This window comes from Peromyscus leucopus, chromosome 7, assembly GCF_004664715.2.
Source record: "Peromyscus leucopus breed LL Stock chromosome 7, UCI_PerLeu_2.1, whole genome shotgun sequence".
NCBI classification, from domain to species: domain Eukaryota; kingdom Metazoa; phylum Chordata; class Mammalia; order Rodentia; family Cricetidae; genus Peromyscus; species Peromyscus leucopus.
In genome coordinates this window covers 85,901,867-85,917,433 of record NC_051069.1, presented here as the reverse complement: position 1 = coordinate 85,917,433, position 15,567 = coordinate 85,901,867, and the positions used below count along the sequence as shown (strand labels likewise).

Here is a 15,567-nt window from a genome sequence, read left to right as displayed (position 1 = left end):
TTTATTTATACAGAGCGATATCCACAGCAGGCTTGGTGTTAACTGGAAATCCAACATATTAGCAGCCAGCCTGTGCTTTTGCTAGGAGGATTCAGTGGAGACATGTGCTCTGTGATTGCCAAGAAATGCTACCTAGTCATCGTTCTAGAACATTTCTCAACCTGTGAATTGTGACCCCCTTGGGGTCAAATGACCCTTTTACAGGGGTCACCTATGACCATTGGAAAATAGTATTTATGTTACAATTCATAACAGTAGTAAAATTACAGTTATGAAGTAGCAACAAAAATAATTTGATGGTTGGGGGTCAGCACGACATGAGGAACTGTGTTAAAGGGTCGCAGCATCAGGAAGGTTGAGGACCACTGCTATAGATGAACCTGTTGCTCTTCCTATTGAGCCTCATGCCAGGTGCAAACCTCAGCCTGCTCTGCAGCACTAACCATCTTCTTCATACTATTGCTGCTGTAGACCCCATTGCTGAAGTAAACTAGTAACCAGGCCCTCGAGGGTCTCACAGCAGCAGTGCCACAAGACTCCACTATGGCACCCATGTCAATGTGCATAGGAACAGCAAGAGTCCTAAGTAGTGTGTTTGGAAGGATGACTTTAAATCTTCCTAGCTACAAAATGGATGGCTTGTAAAAATGTTTCAGATCTGATTATGACCCACTGGTGTGTGGTGGCTTCAGAGCTGATCATCCATGGCTAGAGACACACCTGGTGGCTGGCTGTGGAATAGTGGCTAGAGACACACCTGGTGGCTGGCTGTGGAACATCTACCTGAAGCCTCCTGGATCTAGAGCAAGGAAGCTGTGCTCATGGACAGATGTCACAGCTAAGAGAGACCCTACCCAGGGCTTTGAGGGACAGGAAAGAGTGAGCCCACAGGGAAGGAGAGGCAGCAAGGGCACAGTGGTCCCATCAGCAAAGACTCAACAACATAGACTTAGCACAGCACTGGGGATTATAACTCAGGCTTCCAAATATTGAATGCTTTGTAAATACTAGAAACTCTTTATCGGGTGGGCATCCTTAATCCAGCGATTTGAAATACAAAACTTGATGAGCTACAACAAATGGAAAAGTTACAGCTAGTCTCCTGTGACAGACCACAGTGAAACCACAGGCACATTAAAAATATTACATGCAATTACTTTCAGACTGTGTGTATGAGGTACATATGAACCATAAGTGAATTTCATATAAGACTTGGGTTCTAGCCCTAAAACACCTCATTACATCTATATGCAGATATTCCAAATCTAAAAGAAAAAAGAAAAAAAAATCCCAAATACTTCTGACCCTAAGTATTTCATTTGCAGTCTATCCATCCTGTATGTTAACTCATTTAAACTTCAGACATGTTTCAAATGAGGAAATGAAGTCCAGAAAGGGGACATAACTGTCCAAAATTGTACTCTGTAGTATGCATTAAGGTTAGAATGAAAATCCCAAATGTTGTAGTCTCTCAAACATGCTGCATAGCCTCAGAGAAGAATCACTGGAGAGGGCTGACTTCATCCTCCAGACAGGTTGACCTATTGTGGTAGTAACTCTCCAGATTCAGTGTACTGACACATAGACGTGTTTACCTCTTATACTAAGTAGTGGAGATGAGGTAGAGTTCCTGTGTAGAAGCTGAATGTCACTGGAGTGGAGAGATAAAACTAGAGAACTCCACGGGACAAGTCCCTGCCTTGGTCCAGGGCATTATATCTTCACTTCTCTTCGTGTCTCATTGGTCAGGTGTAGTCACATGGCACAAAGGAGGTAGGAAGTGTCACTTATACAGTGCCCAGGAAGGGGAGAGAACAGGGTTTGGTACTGTGATGATGAGCTCTGCTGAAAAGCAAGTAACTAGAAGGAGGTCCTGTGGGGACAGACAGGAGATGGTGTGGAGTAAAATGGAGGCTGGAAGAACCATTTACTTATGCATCTAAAAGGAGTTCTCAGATCACTGGGGCTAGCTTCTGGGATCAAGGGATCAGTAGGGTCCCTGTGATCAGGGAGAAAAGCCCTTATCAGTGTACCATGTAATCATGCTACTATTGTGTAAGTGCTACAGAAAAAGCACACAATCCCAATGGGACCTAAATGAGGAAAGCCAGGTGCTTCAAGGAGTAGGCAGATAAAACACTTACATAGTAGCTAAAGAAAACAAAGAAAGACCTATCAGTTGACTAGGACCACCAGGCCAGTGATTCACATGGTTCAGTGTAATCAACAATGACACATCCATCTCCAAACATAGAACAAGAATATTGCTATGAAGACATTTGGGTCAGGTCAGGGTGGAGTAAACAGATAGTTTTCCTTAACCCATGAAAACTAAATTCAACTTCCCAAGTAGTACGAGAAACATAAATTAAAACTAGAGTAAGTTGTCATTGTCACCTATAAGTCTAGCTGAGTTCCCAAAGACTGACAGCATTCAAATGGCTGAGGTTAGAGAAGTGATACTTGCACTCTGCTGGAAGGTGTGTGTGTGTGTGTGTGTGTGTGTGTGTGTGTGTGTGTGTGTGTGTGTGTGTGTGTTAACAATTCAGGCAATCAGAAATTTGCCAGCATGGACAAAGAGCATGTACTACTCTTTGACCTAGAAATTTCCCTTGCCAGGATTTGTCCTCTAGAAACATTCACATGTTTATATGTATGAGATTATGGATTGTGAAAATATCAGTAAAAGATTGAAAATAGCACAGAACCCTTGCTACCACAGGGCATGGTGGCTCGTACTTTTCATCCCAGTACTCAGGAGGCACAGGCAGGCTAATATCTATTAATTTGATATTAATTAATATGGCCTGGTCTACATAGTGAATTCCAGGCCAGTCATGGCTACATGGTGAGACCCTGTCTGTAAAACAAAGCAAAAATACCTCTTACCAAGAATATCATGACAGGGTTTTCAGAATTCCATCCTGTGGTTCAGGCTGAATCGCCAGGAATGTCTAATCCCTAGGTTGAACTCCTAGGGAAGGTCCTGAAGTTCAGAAGAAAATGGAACAACTTACTAGAGAGGTGGAGACCACAACTTCTTATGCTCTGGAGATGACGTTGGTGGCCTTAGTGGCCTCTTGGTGGAGTTGCAGTTTTCTGAGAACCACGCCTGTCATTGACCATCTTTCCTATAATGCCCACTTCTGTCTTCCAGTATCACTTCAACCCTTCGCAGTCTGTTCTCGTGATGGAAGGTGATGACATTGGGAACATCAACCGAGCCCTCCAGAAGGTCTCCTACATCAACTCCAGGCAGTTCCCAACAGCGGGTGTCCGGCGCCTCAGACTCTCTTCCAAAGTTCAGTGAGTGAAAGCCGATCAGCCTAGGCCCAGCTGAGGCAGCAACAGTGGCCCCTTAAGAATATTCCTTTGCAAGTAGGCCTTCTCTTATTCAGCTGTCCTCAACTCTGCTGTCCACGGGAGGATGCTTCAGGGACCTGTGCTGTCCTTTTGATTTCTTAAGGGAAATGTTATGTTGTTTCACCAGTTCAAATCCACCTTTCTGTGTTTTATTCCACATCTAATCCAAAGCCTAGAAAGCCCTATTTTCTATAAATTCTCCAAAACCTAGGTCTCAAATGTTCTGATTTAAGGGCATAGCACCTAGTACATGGTAGATGGTTGACAAGTACTTATTAAATTCAATTAAATTAACCAACTTTGCTTTGTAGAATTCCTAAATACTATGGGCAAGCTAGAGGAAGAGAAGGCATAGATCTTGTCCCAGGGAGCAGAGTTCAATGAATGAGATGAGATTATTGAAGTTTTTGAAGACTTACTTATAGTCTTGACAACTCACTTCTCAGACATGCCAGCTACTTGAGATGACTGCTGGGCAAGGAACCCCAGAGAGACTCCCAGGAGGTAGATGTGGAGTCACCACACAATTGGGCTAGAAGAACTCAGGAGAAAGGAACAAGGGTGGGAAGGATGGGTCTACTGACTGCTGCATTGCTGGGCCTGGGAGAGATGCCCACCATGAGAAGCAACACGCAATAGGGTGATGAAAAGAGTGTTTCTACTCAGAGGCCTAAGGTTAGATGTAGGCACCTCAGAGTCAGCTCCAAATTGGAGCAAAGAAGAGGGAAGAGATTTCCCAGTGTCTATCCCTGAGACCTGTTGTCCATAAACTGCAAGGAGAGGGGAGCCCACTGGGTAGGCATGGCAGAGGCAACAGGAAGCTGGGCTGGTAACCTCAATAGCACCCACACTCAGCATCTAACCTAGAGCATGGAAGAGATGAAAATCCATCTCAACAGGAGACTTGTACAAACCACCCTTCTTTCTTCCATCGGGGTCCTTCCCTCAGCATACAGGATGATGACTGCCTTTGTAGGATGTGGCCTGAATGCCTAGAGCACACAATTGGTCTAGGCAGTGCTCACTATTTTTTGCCCAAGTCTTTGGATTCAATGATAATGGAGAATACCAATGGCATGTAGGCTTCAACAAGCCTAATAAGAAGGCTTGGACTCTACTGGGCTCAAACCAGGATGCAAGCTCTGGACAGCAGCCTTTTTGAGGATCTTTATAACTAGCCATTACTAGTACAGGGTAATCATTGCTCTCCCTTTTGTAGAGATAAGAAGTTGAAGTACAGAGCAATGAAATGCCCAGCCAGGAGTGGCCAAGCAGGGCATGGATCCTCATTTATCCCACTTCCAAGCCTTGGTTCTTGTAATATCATTACTGTCTTCCAGACACTCATGTATGTAGCAGTGCACTAGGGTAAAGTAATGTAACCACTTCAGCCTTCTGCCCTCACCCACAGAAGAGGTGTACCCCCATGATATCCCACAGAGACAGAACATGTGCATCAGCCACAGCAGGAGAATTTAGCACTGAGGTCTCATTTAGTAAGATAGTTATATAGCCAACCAGACAACAATTCCCTTACCAAACACTATTGCACAAAAACAAGCAGTTGCTTTCTAATTAATGTTGCCATTGATTACTTTGCTAAAAGATAATGAAAGTGTTAATGGTTACTTGTTGCTAGTATAGCAAAGTCTCATCCTTCCCAGGAGCCAATCTTTTAAGTCCCTACATTGTTAGTGGTTAGGGTGGTAATGTGGCTTTAAATGCGAAGGTCTACTGCCATCCTCAGAGACTCCTAACATCCAGGACACCCTGGCAAGGACTGGAGGTAGCAGTCATTGCTCATGGCTCTGGAGTGGACGGTTTAAATCATCAGCTGATCAGGGCCGTGACTGGAGATGTCTTCCCAGGTGCTTTGGGGAAGATGTGTGCATCAGCATCCCAGATGTGGATGCCTACATCATGGTCCTGCAGGCCATCGAGCCCCAGATCACCCTCCAGGGAACAGAGCGCTTCTGGAGACCTGCTGCCCAGTTTGAAAGTGCCAGGGGAGTGCCTCTCTTCCCTGACATCAAGATCGTGAGCACCTTTGCCAAAACTGAGACCTCTGGGGACACGAGAACCACAGGTACAGGTGCATATGGGGCCATGGGGAGGGTGGACCTTACTTAACCCGTTATGGCTGAGTAAAATGATACACCAGGACAACCACACGGCTCACCCATGGCAGGATGATGTATAATAACAAAACTCAAACACAGCTAGAAACACTCAGATGATCAGCAGGAGAGGGACAGACAGCTTACCAAAGTGTAGCACACCCATGTTAGTGACAGGAGCAAGAAGGTATACTCTTGTGCTATGTGGTAAGTGAAAAGAAGTGACACACAGGCTTAGCAATATCCATGTAGCATGTTCTCAGCCAGGTAAGAAAGCAATGCCCAGAAGAAACGATACTTGATGCTAACAGCAGTGTCCCCCGAGAAGCATGGAGAGAGACAATTTGTTTCTGCTTGCCTTCCCTTTTCTGTGACTGTAAAAATGTCCTGTAGTGGGTATGTATTATTCCAATCATTAGAAGAAAAGCTAACAATGTGCAAAGGATAGAATCCAGCCTCACATTACCATACACACGGCAGAAGGCTGGGGCTCACTCGGCAATATGACTAAGCTCTCGGGGAACTTCCAGGTTGCAATTCCCACCAGTTTCATTATTAGGGCTGTTGCTGAGGGAAGGATTAGTTTCCATTCTCTGCCTGGAAAGAAACACTCAGCTACACAGAAAGCAAGAGCATATGCTGGAGGCAGGCAGAAAGAAAGAAGCCCACAGGGCTTCTGCAGAGAGGAAGGGAGGGAAGCCTTCCCTTTGCAACTCAGGACTCGGCATTCCAGGGCAATGCTTGCTTGAGAGCAGTCCTGAGAAGCCTCTTCCAGAAACACAATTTCAACCCCCTTCCCCCAGCCAAAGCCACTGCTAATGATGTGCTGATACCAGTAGGCCTGAGTCCCCGAAGAGCCGCTGCTATAATAATCCCAATTACCCACCATCTTAAACCACACTGGTCCCCAGCGATTAGGTTCTCAAGGGGCAGACCTCCTGAACGCCTAAAAATAGTTGGTATTTCACACCTGGCCAGCCAGGGTGGTTTCTGAGTTACATGCCAAGGTGCATTAAGTCATGTGACCTTCCCTCTTCTGTTGTCCTCATTTGTGGCTAAAATCAGACTGAAAAAGTACGGCCTGCTGACTTCAGTGGTCACAGCCCAAGAGCATGGAGCTTTGCTGCAGCTGGCGCACACACACGGGCAGTGTGGGAGAAAGCAGTTAACTGGGTCCACATTTCACCTTCTATTTATGAGAGGTGCGTGCAGAGCACACAGCCCAGTGCCCGAGAGCTATTATTAGTACTTCTAAATTTCTACACTTACTGTTGAAATAACATTTTTATGAGAATCTTAAATGAGCGAGTTAACTGTGTTTGCTACCAGGCCACAGTGACAGGTTCCAGGGTCATCTTCTGCCCCCCACTGACACACATACACATATCCTCACAGCCATCCACATTTATGCAGGAGCACACATATACATACTTAATACCCCACCACATACATGTTTCCATGCTTCTGCGGTACTTAATTCCTTTGTCCCCATCTCTGTTCCGCTGCCTGCTTTTGGTTGTTTGCAAATATCTCTTCATTCAACGCTCTGAAATGTTCTGCTCGTCACCACCCTGACTCTCAGGCTGGGTTGCTAATTAATTCCTGGTGCTTCCCTCCGACTCACTAAGATTTGCTTATTAGTGGTGACTTGCCTGTCTGTTAAACCAGACCAGTAGATCCTGGAGGGCTCAGCCATGGATGATTCTGCTCTGGACTCATAACCCAGCAGTCCCTTCAACACAACGGACCCAGAAAAGTAGGGATGGAAGAACCTGCCATAGGGAAAGAGCCATGTGATGGCAGCCGGGACATGTATCTGCCTAGTGTGACTCTGCCAGCCATATTATGAGGAAGGTGACCTAACTCCACCTGAAAGGAAGCTAGAAATTACCTGGGAGAGATTTGAAATTACATATCCACTGCCATTAATGATTGACCTCAGAGTTAATGTAGATTACTGTGCTTTTATATATTGTTAGCAACACATGGAATCATTGTGGTTGGCTAACAGTAAAAATAATTAGGCATACAGAAAGTAATAATATGTAGTTAATGAGAACAAAACTTTTAGGTCCCACTATAATTTTTTAGTTAAAATAATCAACTTGTCCTTTGAATGTCTTTTTAAATATTTATATATATATATAAATATATATATATATATATATATCAATAATATATGAAGACTTGCCTTAGAGGTTACAAGTTTCCAAGTTATAGAGTTAGAACAACGCGTTCTATCTCATACCTCCCCTTACTTTCTGTGTGATTTGGGCAACTCTCCTACTTCTCTGATCATCGATTTCAACAATGACGGGACATGGATAAGACTAGTGTTTATCTAGATAAGATTATGTTTGCACTGTGCCTGGCACACAGCGTACATTTGTCTCTTCCAGAAGCACAATTTCAACCCTCTCCCCGCATCCAAAGCCACTACTAATGTGTGCTGGTACTGGTAGGCCTGAGTCCCTAGGAGCTTTCACGTAAAATGGGGTTTTCAGTTAGGACTGCCAAATGGTCTAACATTCCAATACATAGATATTTCCCTGAGAAATCTGGAGTTATAAAATCAAGCAAGGACCACTAGACTGACCAGCTTGCTAATGTGCTCCTGTGGGAGCATATGAACTAATTAATTTACTCTAATTTATCAATTATTAATTAACTTTCACTTATATCTTGTTGAATCCAGTGATGATTAATGAACTATTCGTCTCTATTTGAGCAAAGCATAGTGGTGACTGCTTTCACAGCAGTTCCTGTGCTAGATTCTAAAGAAGTGTCTTCCCTTGAGATCCTCAGAGCCTGGTGAGAACACACGCATGCGCATGCACAAACACACTGTCCACATGAAAAAAAGCTACAAGAGTCTGATGAAGAGCCGCTTAGCTGCCCCCAAATGCAAGCTGTGTGAGTATGGCTTATAATGTCCCCCAGATGAGGAAACTGAGTAGTTTCTCAGAGACACACACCTTCTCCCCACTAATTCACGCCACCTTCTTGAAGATGGCCTGATGTTTGAGCAGTGGGTGTGGCTGATGGGGTTGCATACCCCCTTCTCCTGACCCACCTGGACATGCAAACAGTAACAGAGGAGGTGTCAAGGTGAGCAAGAGCTCTGGATGCTGGTGTTTCTCACGCACCCTCCTTCCTACAGCCCCCAAATCGGCAGTCTTGGAAGAAATGCTGCACAACTTGGATTTCTGTGACATTTTGGTGCTTGGAGGGGACTTGGATCCAAGACAAGAGTGCTTGGAGCTCAACCACAGTGAGCTCCACCAGCGACACTTGGATGCCACTAATTCTACGGCTGGCTACTCCATCTATGGTAAGGTCCCACACAGGCCCTCTGCTCAGTGATGTCCTCTCAGACTGCTGAGTATGGTGGCAGCTGGGGTTGGGGTGATCGTGCAGTCCTAGGGATCAAGTGGAAATTCTTACGTTTCTAAATTTTACTTTCTAGAGTGACTCCAGCCTCTGGGAAAAGTGTACTATGTCCTTGCTCCCTGGAAATCTTTAGAAACTAAGAGTGATTTCACATTTTGATCCCAGAAAAGGCCTCAGCCATGTTTGGCAGAGTGAGGCCATTCCAGTCATACACTAACCTATATAGAAATTCTTTGGATTGCTTTAATCTTTGAAACTTCTGCTTCTGCTCATTTTCCATCCGGAAGCACTCCGACTTTCACCCTTGGATTCACAACCCCAACAGCATCCGTCTGTCTCCTGTGCCCACAGTTCTGCCTCTTCTTTTGCCTCCTGATGGTAGGTGTGGTCTCTTGGTGCAGGTGTGGGATCCATGAGCCGCTATGAGCAGGTGCTGCACCACCTCCGTTACCGCAACTGGCACCCCGGTTCCCTTGAGACCCGGAGGTTCCGCATCAAGTGTTCAGAACTCAATGGGCGTTACACTAGCAATGAGTTCAACTTGGAGGTGAGTGTTTCCTGCCATTGTTAGGGAAGGCCTGACCCACCCACCCATTCCCTCATTCGTTCAGAGAACTATCTCAACCGCCTACCTGCATCTCTCCTTGTTCTTCCCAGGTCAGTGTCCTCCATGAAGTCAAAGTCTCTGAGAAGGAACATGTCAACCACCTCATTGTACAGCCACCCTTCCTCCAGTCTGTCCACCACCCTGAGTCCCGGAGCAGTATCCAGCGCAGTTCAGGTAGGATACTCAGTCACAATTCAGACACTGGGACTCAAGAGCAGCCACCAAGCAGACAGTATGTTGTAGCATTTGAAGGTGCTCAGAGCTGAGGAAGGGAGTCCTGCCATGGAGAAACTACAGACCCTTTCTCTGAACACCCCTGCTTCAACAGAGAGTCAATCCACTAAGTAAGGAGTTTCATGCAATCCATAATGACAGAGATTGGGGCAAAGGGCTGAGACATTCTACTAGTCATTTTCAGGGCCAGCTCGGAAGCCTTCCATGGACCCCTCACACACTTACCATGTTCAGATTTATCTGCCCATGCTTTTGCTTGAGCACTTGCCATATTGTGCCACCGTCTGGTAGCACTTGTGTCCCTACTAAATTTTACAGTGCCCAACTCTCAGTGGAAACTTCTGTATAATTTGAGGAGAAAAGCCATGGGTAGAAGAGAATCTACATTTATTAAATGCCTACTGTGTGCCTATGTGGAAGCTCACAGAGACTATTTCCTTTACTCCTCACAATTACCATAGCAAAGTGAGTATAACAGCTGATACACATTTGATAAAAAAAAAAAAAAAGTATATTCTAGACAAAGTGAGGTAAGGACCCAGAACCCTACAGCTGGGAAATTGGAGAGAAGATTTTTTTTTTATTTTTTTATTTTATTTTATTTTATTTTTTTTGTGAACATGGATGTCCTGTCCTTCAGAAGAATGAGTTATATCTTTGATCATGTTACTTGGATTCCTGTTTTATTTCAGTGGTCCCGAGCATCGCTACAGTGGTCATCATTATCTCCGTATGCATGCTAGTGTTTGTTGTGGCCATGGGTGTGTACCGAGTCCGAATTGCCCACCAGCATTTTCTCCAAGAGACTGAGGCTTCCAAAGAGACCGAGATGGACTGGGATGACTCTGCACTAACTATCACAGTCAACCCTATGGAGGTATCCTCTTCTCTGGCCTGGGAGCTCTGGCAGGGCGGGGGTGGAGGGGGTGGCGCTTCCTCTGCTAATCGGCTTGGTTCTTCCTCTGCCTAGATACAGATCCAGACAGACTCTTCCTAGTCTAATGAGTCCATTTTCCACGATTGTCCCATCCCTGCACATCTTTAGTCCTCTCAACATGAACAAGCTCTATTTCCCTGTGAATCGTGTTCTCCAATGTAAAATGTGCAAGTTGTTCTTACCCCACAAACATAACTAGAATTTTCTTAAAGTAAGCAGTCACTCATCTATTTCTCACCCCCACACACATACACACACACACTGTAGTTTAGAGCTGACTAACACTCAGGAATTCAATATTGAACTCTTGATTAGCTAACAGTGCAAATTAGGTGGCCTACAGAGCTCACTTAAAGGCTTGGAATAAGTTAAAACAAAAGCACAACAACAACACCTGCCATTTAATAAGCTCCCCTTCAGCTAGACACTGTACCAGATGTTCTGTATATACAAGCACTGTGTGAAGTGGGAAGCATCACTCTTATTTATGAAGGTGGGAACTGAGAGATAAGTGGTACCATGTTCAAATGCATGCAACCAGCATTCAAACTCAAGACAGTACAACTCGGAAGTTCACTTGATTTCAGTTGGCCGATAGCCCCCAAAAACCGTCCATGACCATGCCAGGGGCCTGATCTATATATCTGCCTATCATTCCTTTTGCCCACAGGTGCTGAGTCTGGAAGACACAAGCCCAGAGAAAGATCAGGAAAGGTCATAGGGAAATAATAGAGATGATCAATGCTGCCTGATTCCAGTTTACTTGCAGCTCATCTCCTGCTCCCGTTTCACAGCCAGCATGCCACTTTGGCTCTGTTTCTCTAAGTACACTGGTATGGGACTCCAGCACTTCCATCCTCAAAGAGCTGAGCCTCAAGTGGTGGCAAGAGAAATCTGAGGAGCAAATGGTAGTGTGCCTTTAAGGGGCCAACCTAGTAAGGCCAGCTCCTGCTGAGGCTCCAGTGTGTAGGGTCTTGGGGGTTGGCCATTCATTTGAGGTAACAGCAATCATTAGGGAAGACTAAAGTAAGGGAAGCCTTGGAGAAAGGGTATGGTTTGGAGAAGACAGAAGTGGATAGAAGAAGATCTAAAGGGCCATGTAGCCACGCAAGGCAATGTATCACTAATGACCTGAGTTGCCAACTCAAAACATAAACCCAGATAAAGGATGATGCTGGAATCACTACAAAACTGTGAGATGGGAAAGTGGAACTAGAAAAGTTAGGGTGCAGTTTTAATTCACACATTATGGAAGAAGGGGACAGGCATAGAAAGTAAGGGCATAAACTTTGGCCTTTGCAAAAGAATGGTTTTTAATTACAGCACACCCGTACCTTGGCTTAGACAACCTTTCATTTCCACTGACATGATGTTCCCACATGGAAAGGTGTCCCAAGATTAAGCATGATTCTGCCCCTGGGAAACAAACAGTTAAGAACCTGAAAGTTCTATATAAAGGATCTGAAAGATTCAGTAGATGATGCTCTTGGTTTAAATGCCCATCCCATCATTGACACTAATATGTTACCTTGACTGTGTGTCCTGGGATTTGCTGCTATTTTAGACCTTTATCTGGCTTTCCAGCTTCCCTCTTACCAGGTGTCTTTCCCAGCGATCCTATCTAGGCAGCGTAAGGGGTTTAGCCTTAAGTGAAATGAAGCCCAGGAGTCTTAAGTCTCCGCTGCACAGAGCTCCCGAGTGGCCCCTGCTCAGCGTTTGATGCATATTTCATTCCTCTCCTTGGCATCCAGAAACATGAAGGACCAGGGCATGGGGAAGATGAGACTGAAGGAGAGGAAGAAGAGGAAGCAGAGGAAGGCATGAGCTCCAGCAGCAGTGGCTCTGACGAGAGCGAAGAGGAAGAGGAGGAAGGCACGGGCAGAGGCAGACATGGGCAGAGTGGCACGAGGCAAGCCCAGCTAGAGTGGGATGATTCCACCCTCCCCTACTAGTGCCCACAGGTCTGCTGACCAGCCCGTGTGCCCCTTTTGTAAAGCCCAACCCAATGTATGCCCAAGCCTGTCACACTTGCCTCTAGGACAGGTCTGGGAAGGCCATCAGCTTTCTGGAATCTGCCCTCTATGTTTCAGGCACTGCCTGTGTCCCAACCATGGGGCAGTTCCAGAAGCCCAGTGTCACCATCAGTGAGGACGTCAGGGTGGTTACACTGTCCTGTAGCCCTCACTTCTTCTGCCCTGGGCTCACCCAGAATCCTGTCACCCACCCAGTCTGCAGAGTTCTGAACACCTTGTTCTTTTCTGCAGGGGAGAAGGTCCACCTTTATGTCACTTACCACCCCCTAGGCCCAGTGTTTTCAAACTCCTTGGGTTGTAACTCACTGTGTATGTAACTTGACTAAAGAGCCTTTCTCCACCTACACCAGCAGGGCCTCCCTGTGCTTGGTCTCCAGGTTGCTGTATACAGGGAGGGCAGTGGAATCTCATAAACGTAAGGTCTTGAGGCTTAAGAATTGAAAAGAAAGCCTTTGTTGAGGCAGAATCGAGTTTCCAGGGAAAGGTTCATAGTGTATGTATACATGCACAAACACGAGACACACACACACACACACACACACACACACACACACACACACACGCAGTTCCTAGCTCAGAGAGTCTTTCCTTTTACTTCTTTCTGAGACTACATAAACTGGTATAAAAAGTTCAAAACCAAAAGTTAGTTGGTCTTAGACCCTAAGTAGAGTGGATCCTCATCAAAGGGCTTGCTGACCAGCGTTCAGACCTGCCTAGATAATGCCTAAACCCATGGGGCTGCCCTGTCCAGGGCTATCACCACACAGAACCACAGGGCCCAGGAAGCACTTCACATGGGCACTGCTCAGGTGACAACTTGGGCTTGGCTGTCGCCAAGAGCCAAAGAAAGGACTAATATGGTGACCCAGCAAGGCTTCATGGTAGATAGAAATCTGCTTTGACACAGGACAGGGTTGGTATGGCTGCACTCCCCCAGATAAGGGCAGCCTGAAGGTTGACAAGGCTGTCACCACCCAGCCTGTGGTCCCTTATCTCCTATGTTACTGTTTTCTCTTGAGGAAATAACACCATTTTTCAGATGTAGTAGAACAAATATGGGCTCTCACAGTCTGCAATGAAAGTTGGGAAATTTAACTGCTAGGAATTCAAAGAATATTTGCAATAATAGCAGCTGCCTCTTTCTTCTTCTCATAAAAGGAGGGATGCTTTGAATAGAGGGCAAATATATCAAAACCCTAATTTCTTGTTCTTTCTTCTTATTTTAATAAGGAAGACTTTTCCATCTCCATTCTAACGTGGGCACTTGGTGAGGAGAACTGTTGCTATAGTAACTGGTGGACAATCTTTTGTGGTCTAGAGAATAGCAGGCAAGAATGAAGGCTGTTGTAAGAGGTCCACAAGGCTTTGAGGACATGTTTGTTTCAAACACCTTGAGCTCCTCTTTGTTCTCAGTCTGTATAGGCCATCCCCATCATCCCACTCTGCCCCAAGCCCATCCTGAACTGGCTTGGTCCCCGTCCACAGTTGGTGTCTTGTCACACAGCTTTCAGGTTCAACTGAATACTGAATGGTCCCCGTGTCATCCAAACAGAGCATTCAGGGAGTGATTGCAACTGATGTCCTCTGGTCCTCTTCTCAGTTCTCCAGGCAGTGAGGATCCATGCCAGGTCTTTCCAAGCTTCTGGCTGGGGAGATCTACCTTATGCTGTTTTTCTTTCTCCTGCAGTGTTTTGTGCATACCTTCCCATTGTTTGAGTCTCCAAATAACCTTGCGAAATATTTGAGAAACCTATTATTAGGTACATTGTTGTGATAAGTAAACTGAGGCTCAGAGTCATTTCAGAGGTACAGATTACCCTCTGCTCCTGGTCCATGGTTCTACTTATGTTCATATTAACATGTGTTTCTGACCACCCGCTATGTGCTAAACACTCTACCAGCAAGCAGTGGGAATGGGATGAAGCTGAATGAGACAGACCTTTCCCCGCAGAGGACTTGAGAGTTATAGAAGGGACACAAGCAGGCATGGGAATTACACAAGAGAAAAGAGGCGGAAGACACAGGAAGAAGAGGGACACATTACCAGTGCCATCAGTGCCCTCATTTTTCTCTCTTGGAAGAAACTTGAGGTTTTACATTCATGGGAAGGAAATAGACACATCTCCCATGAATTACCTCAATCAAGTGCCCCCTTTTCTGTCACGCTATTTCCGCACATTTATAAGGGGGAAATCTACAGGGCCAGTTGGGCTTCACAATCCCATTATTTAAATAAAAAAGACGTTCTTCAGTCAGGCATTTAGGAGCTACTGAATTCTCCCAAAATTATGGCAGTAAAGGGAACACTTTGTATGTTTAAAACCAATCCTTTTTGAATGAGATTTTGATTGCAAATATTTAAGCCTAGGGTTTATGAGAGAGTACTTTTCTCTGCTCTGGCTTTTCAGTTCCAATTGGGTGGAAAGCCGTTCTCATGCCCCTGGGCTACCTCTTGTGGCTGCATTACTCATTCATGGTTAGGAGAACCATTTGGGGTATTAGAAGACCTTTATGGTTTTTTTTGGGGGGGGGTTAGCAGATGGAAGTTGGGAAGCATTTGGATAAGCCAGCAAAGATGTGTCATTGCAGGAGGGATTTGGTGGCTGGACTTATTTGCAAGGAAATGGTGATAACAAGAAACCAAAGCCTCTCCCTCCTCCTTCAGTGCACAAGCTCCAAAGCTGAGGCATCTAAATGATGCAACTGGGACCACAAGTTTTTAATCCTGTTCCCAACACTCACTTTGTTACCTTGGGTGAGATCAAGGTGGGGAGTGGTTATAAAATAACAGGCTTGAGCAGGTATCCAGGTGAGTGGTAGGTGATGCCTCCCACCAGATATTCTGACCAATGAGTGCAAGATAGGAATCACACTGGCATTTCCCAG

General features: G+C 45.5%; 1 protein-coding gene across 1 annotated transcript in view; it reads left to right on the top strand.

Moving 5' to 3' along the window:
* Positions 1-15,567, top strand: part of Clstn2 (calsyntenin 2) — a 611,344-nt gene that overhangs the window by 588,328 nt on the left and 7,449 nt on the right. Inside the window, exons 21-27 of the mRNA XM_028866060.1 lie at positions 3,158-3,306; positions 5,232-5,455; positions 8,641-8,811; positions 9,272-9,417; positions 9,528-9,651; positions 10,404-10,588; positions 12,400-12,557. Of these exons, the coding sequence (XP_028721893.1) occupies positions 3,158-3,306; positions 5,232-5,455; positions 8,641-8,811; positions 9,272-9,417; positions 9,528-9,651; positions 10,404-10,588; positions 12,400-12,557 (1,157 nt within the window). The remainder of the gene's footprint in view (positions 1-3,157; positions 3,307-5,231; positions 5,456-8,640; positions 8,812-9,271; positions 9,418-9,527; positions 9,652-10,403; positions 10,589-12,399; positions 12,558-15,567) is intronic.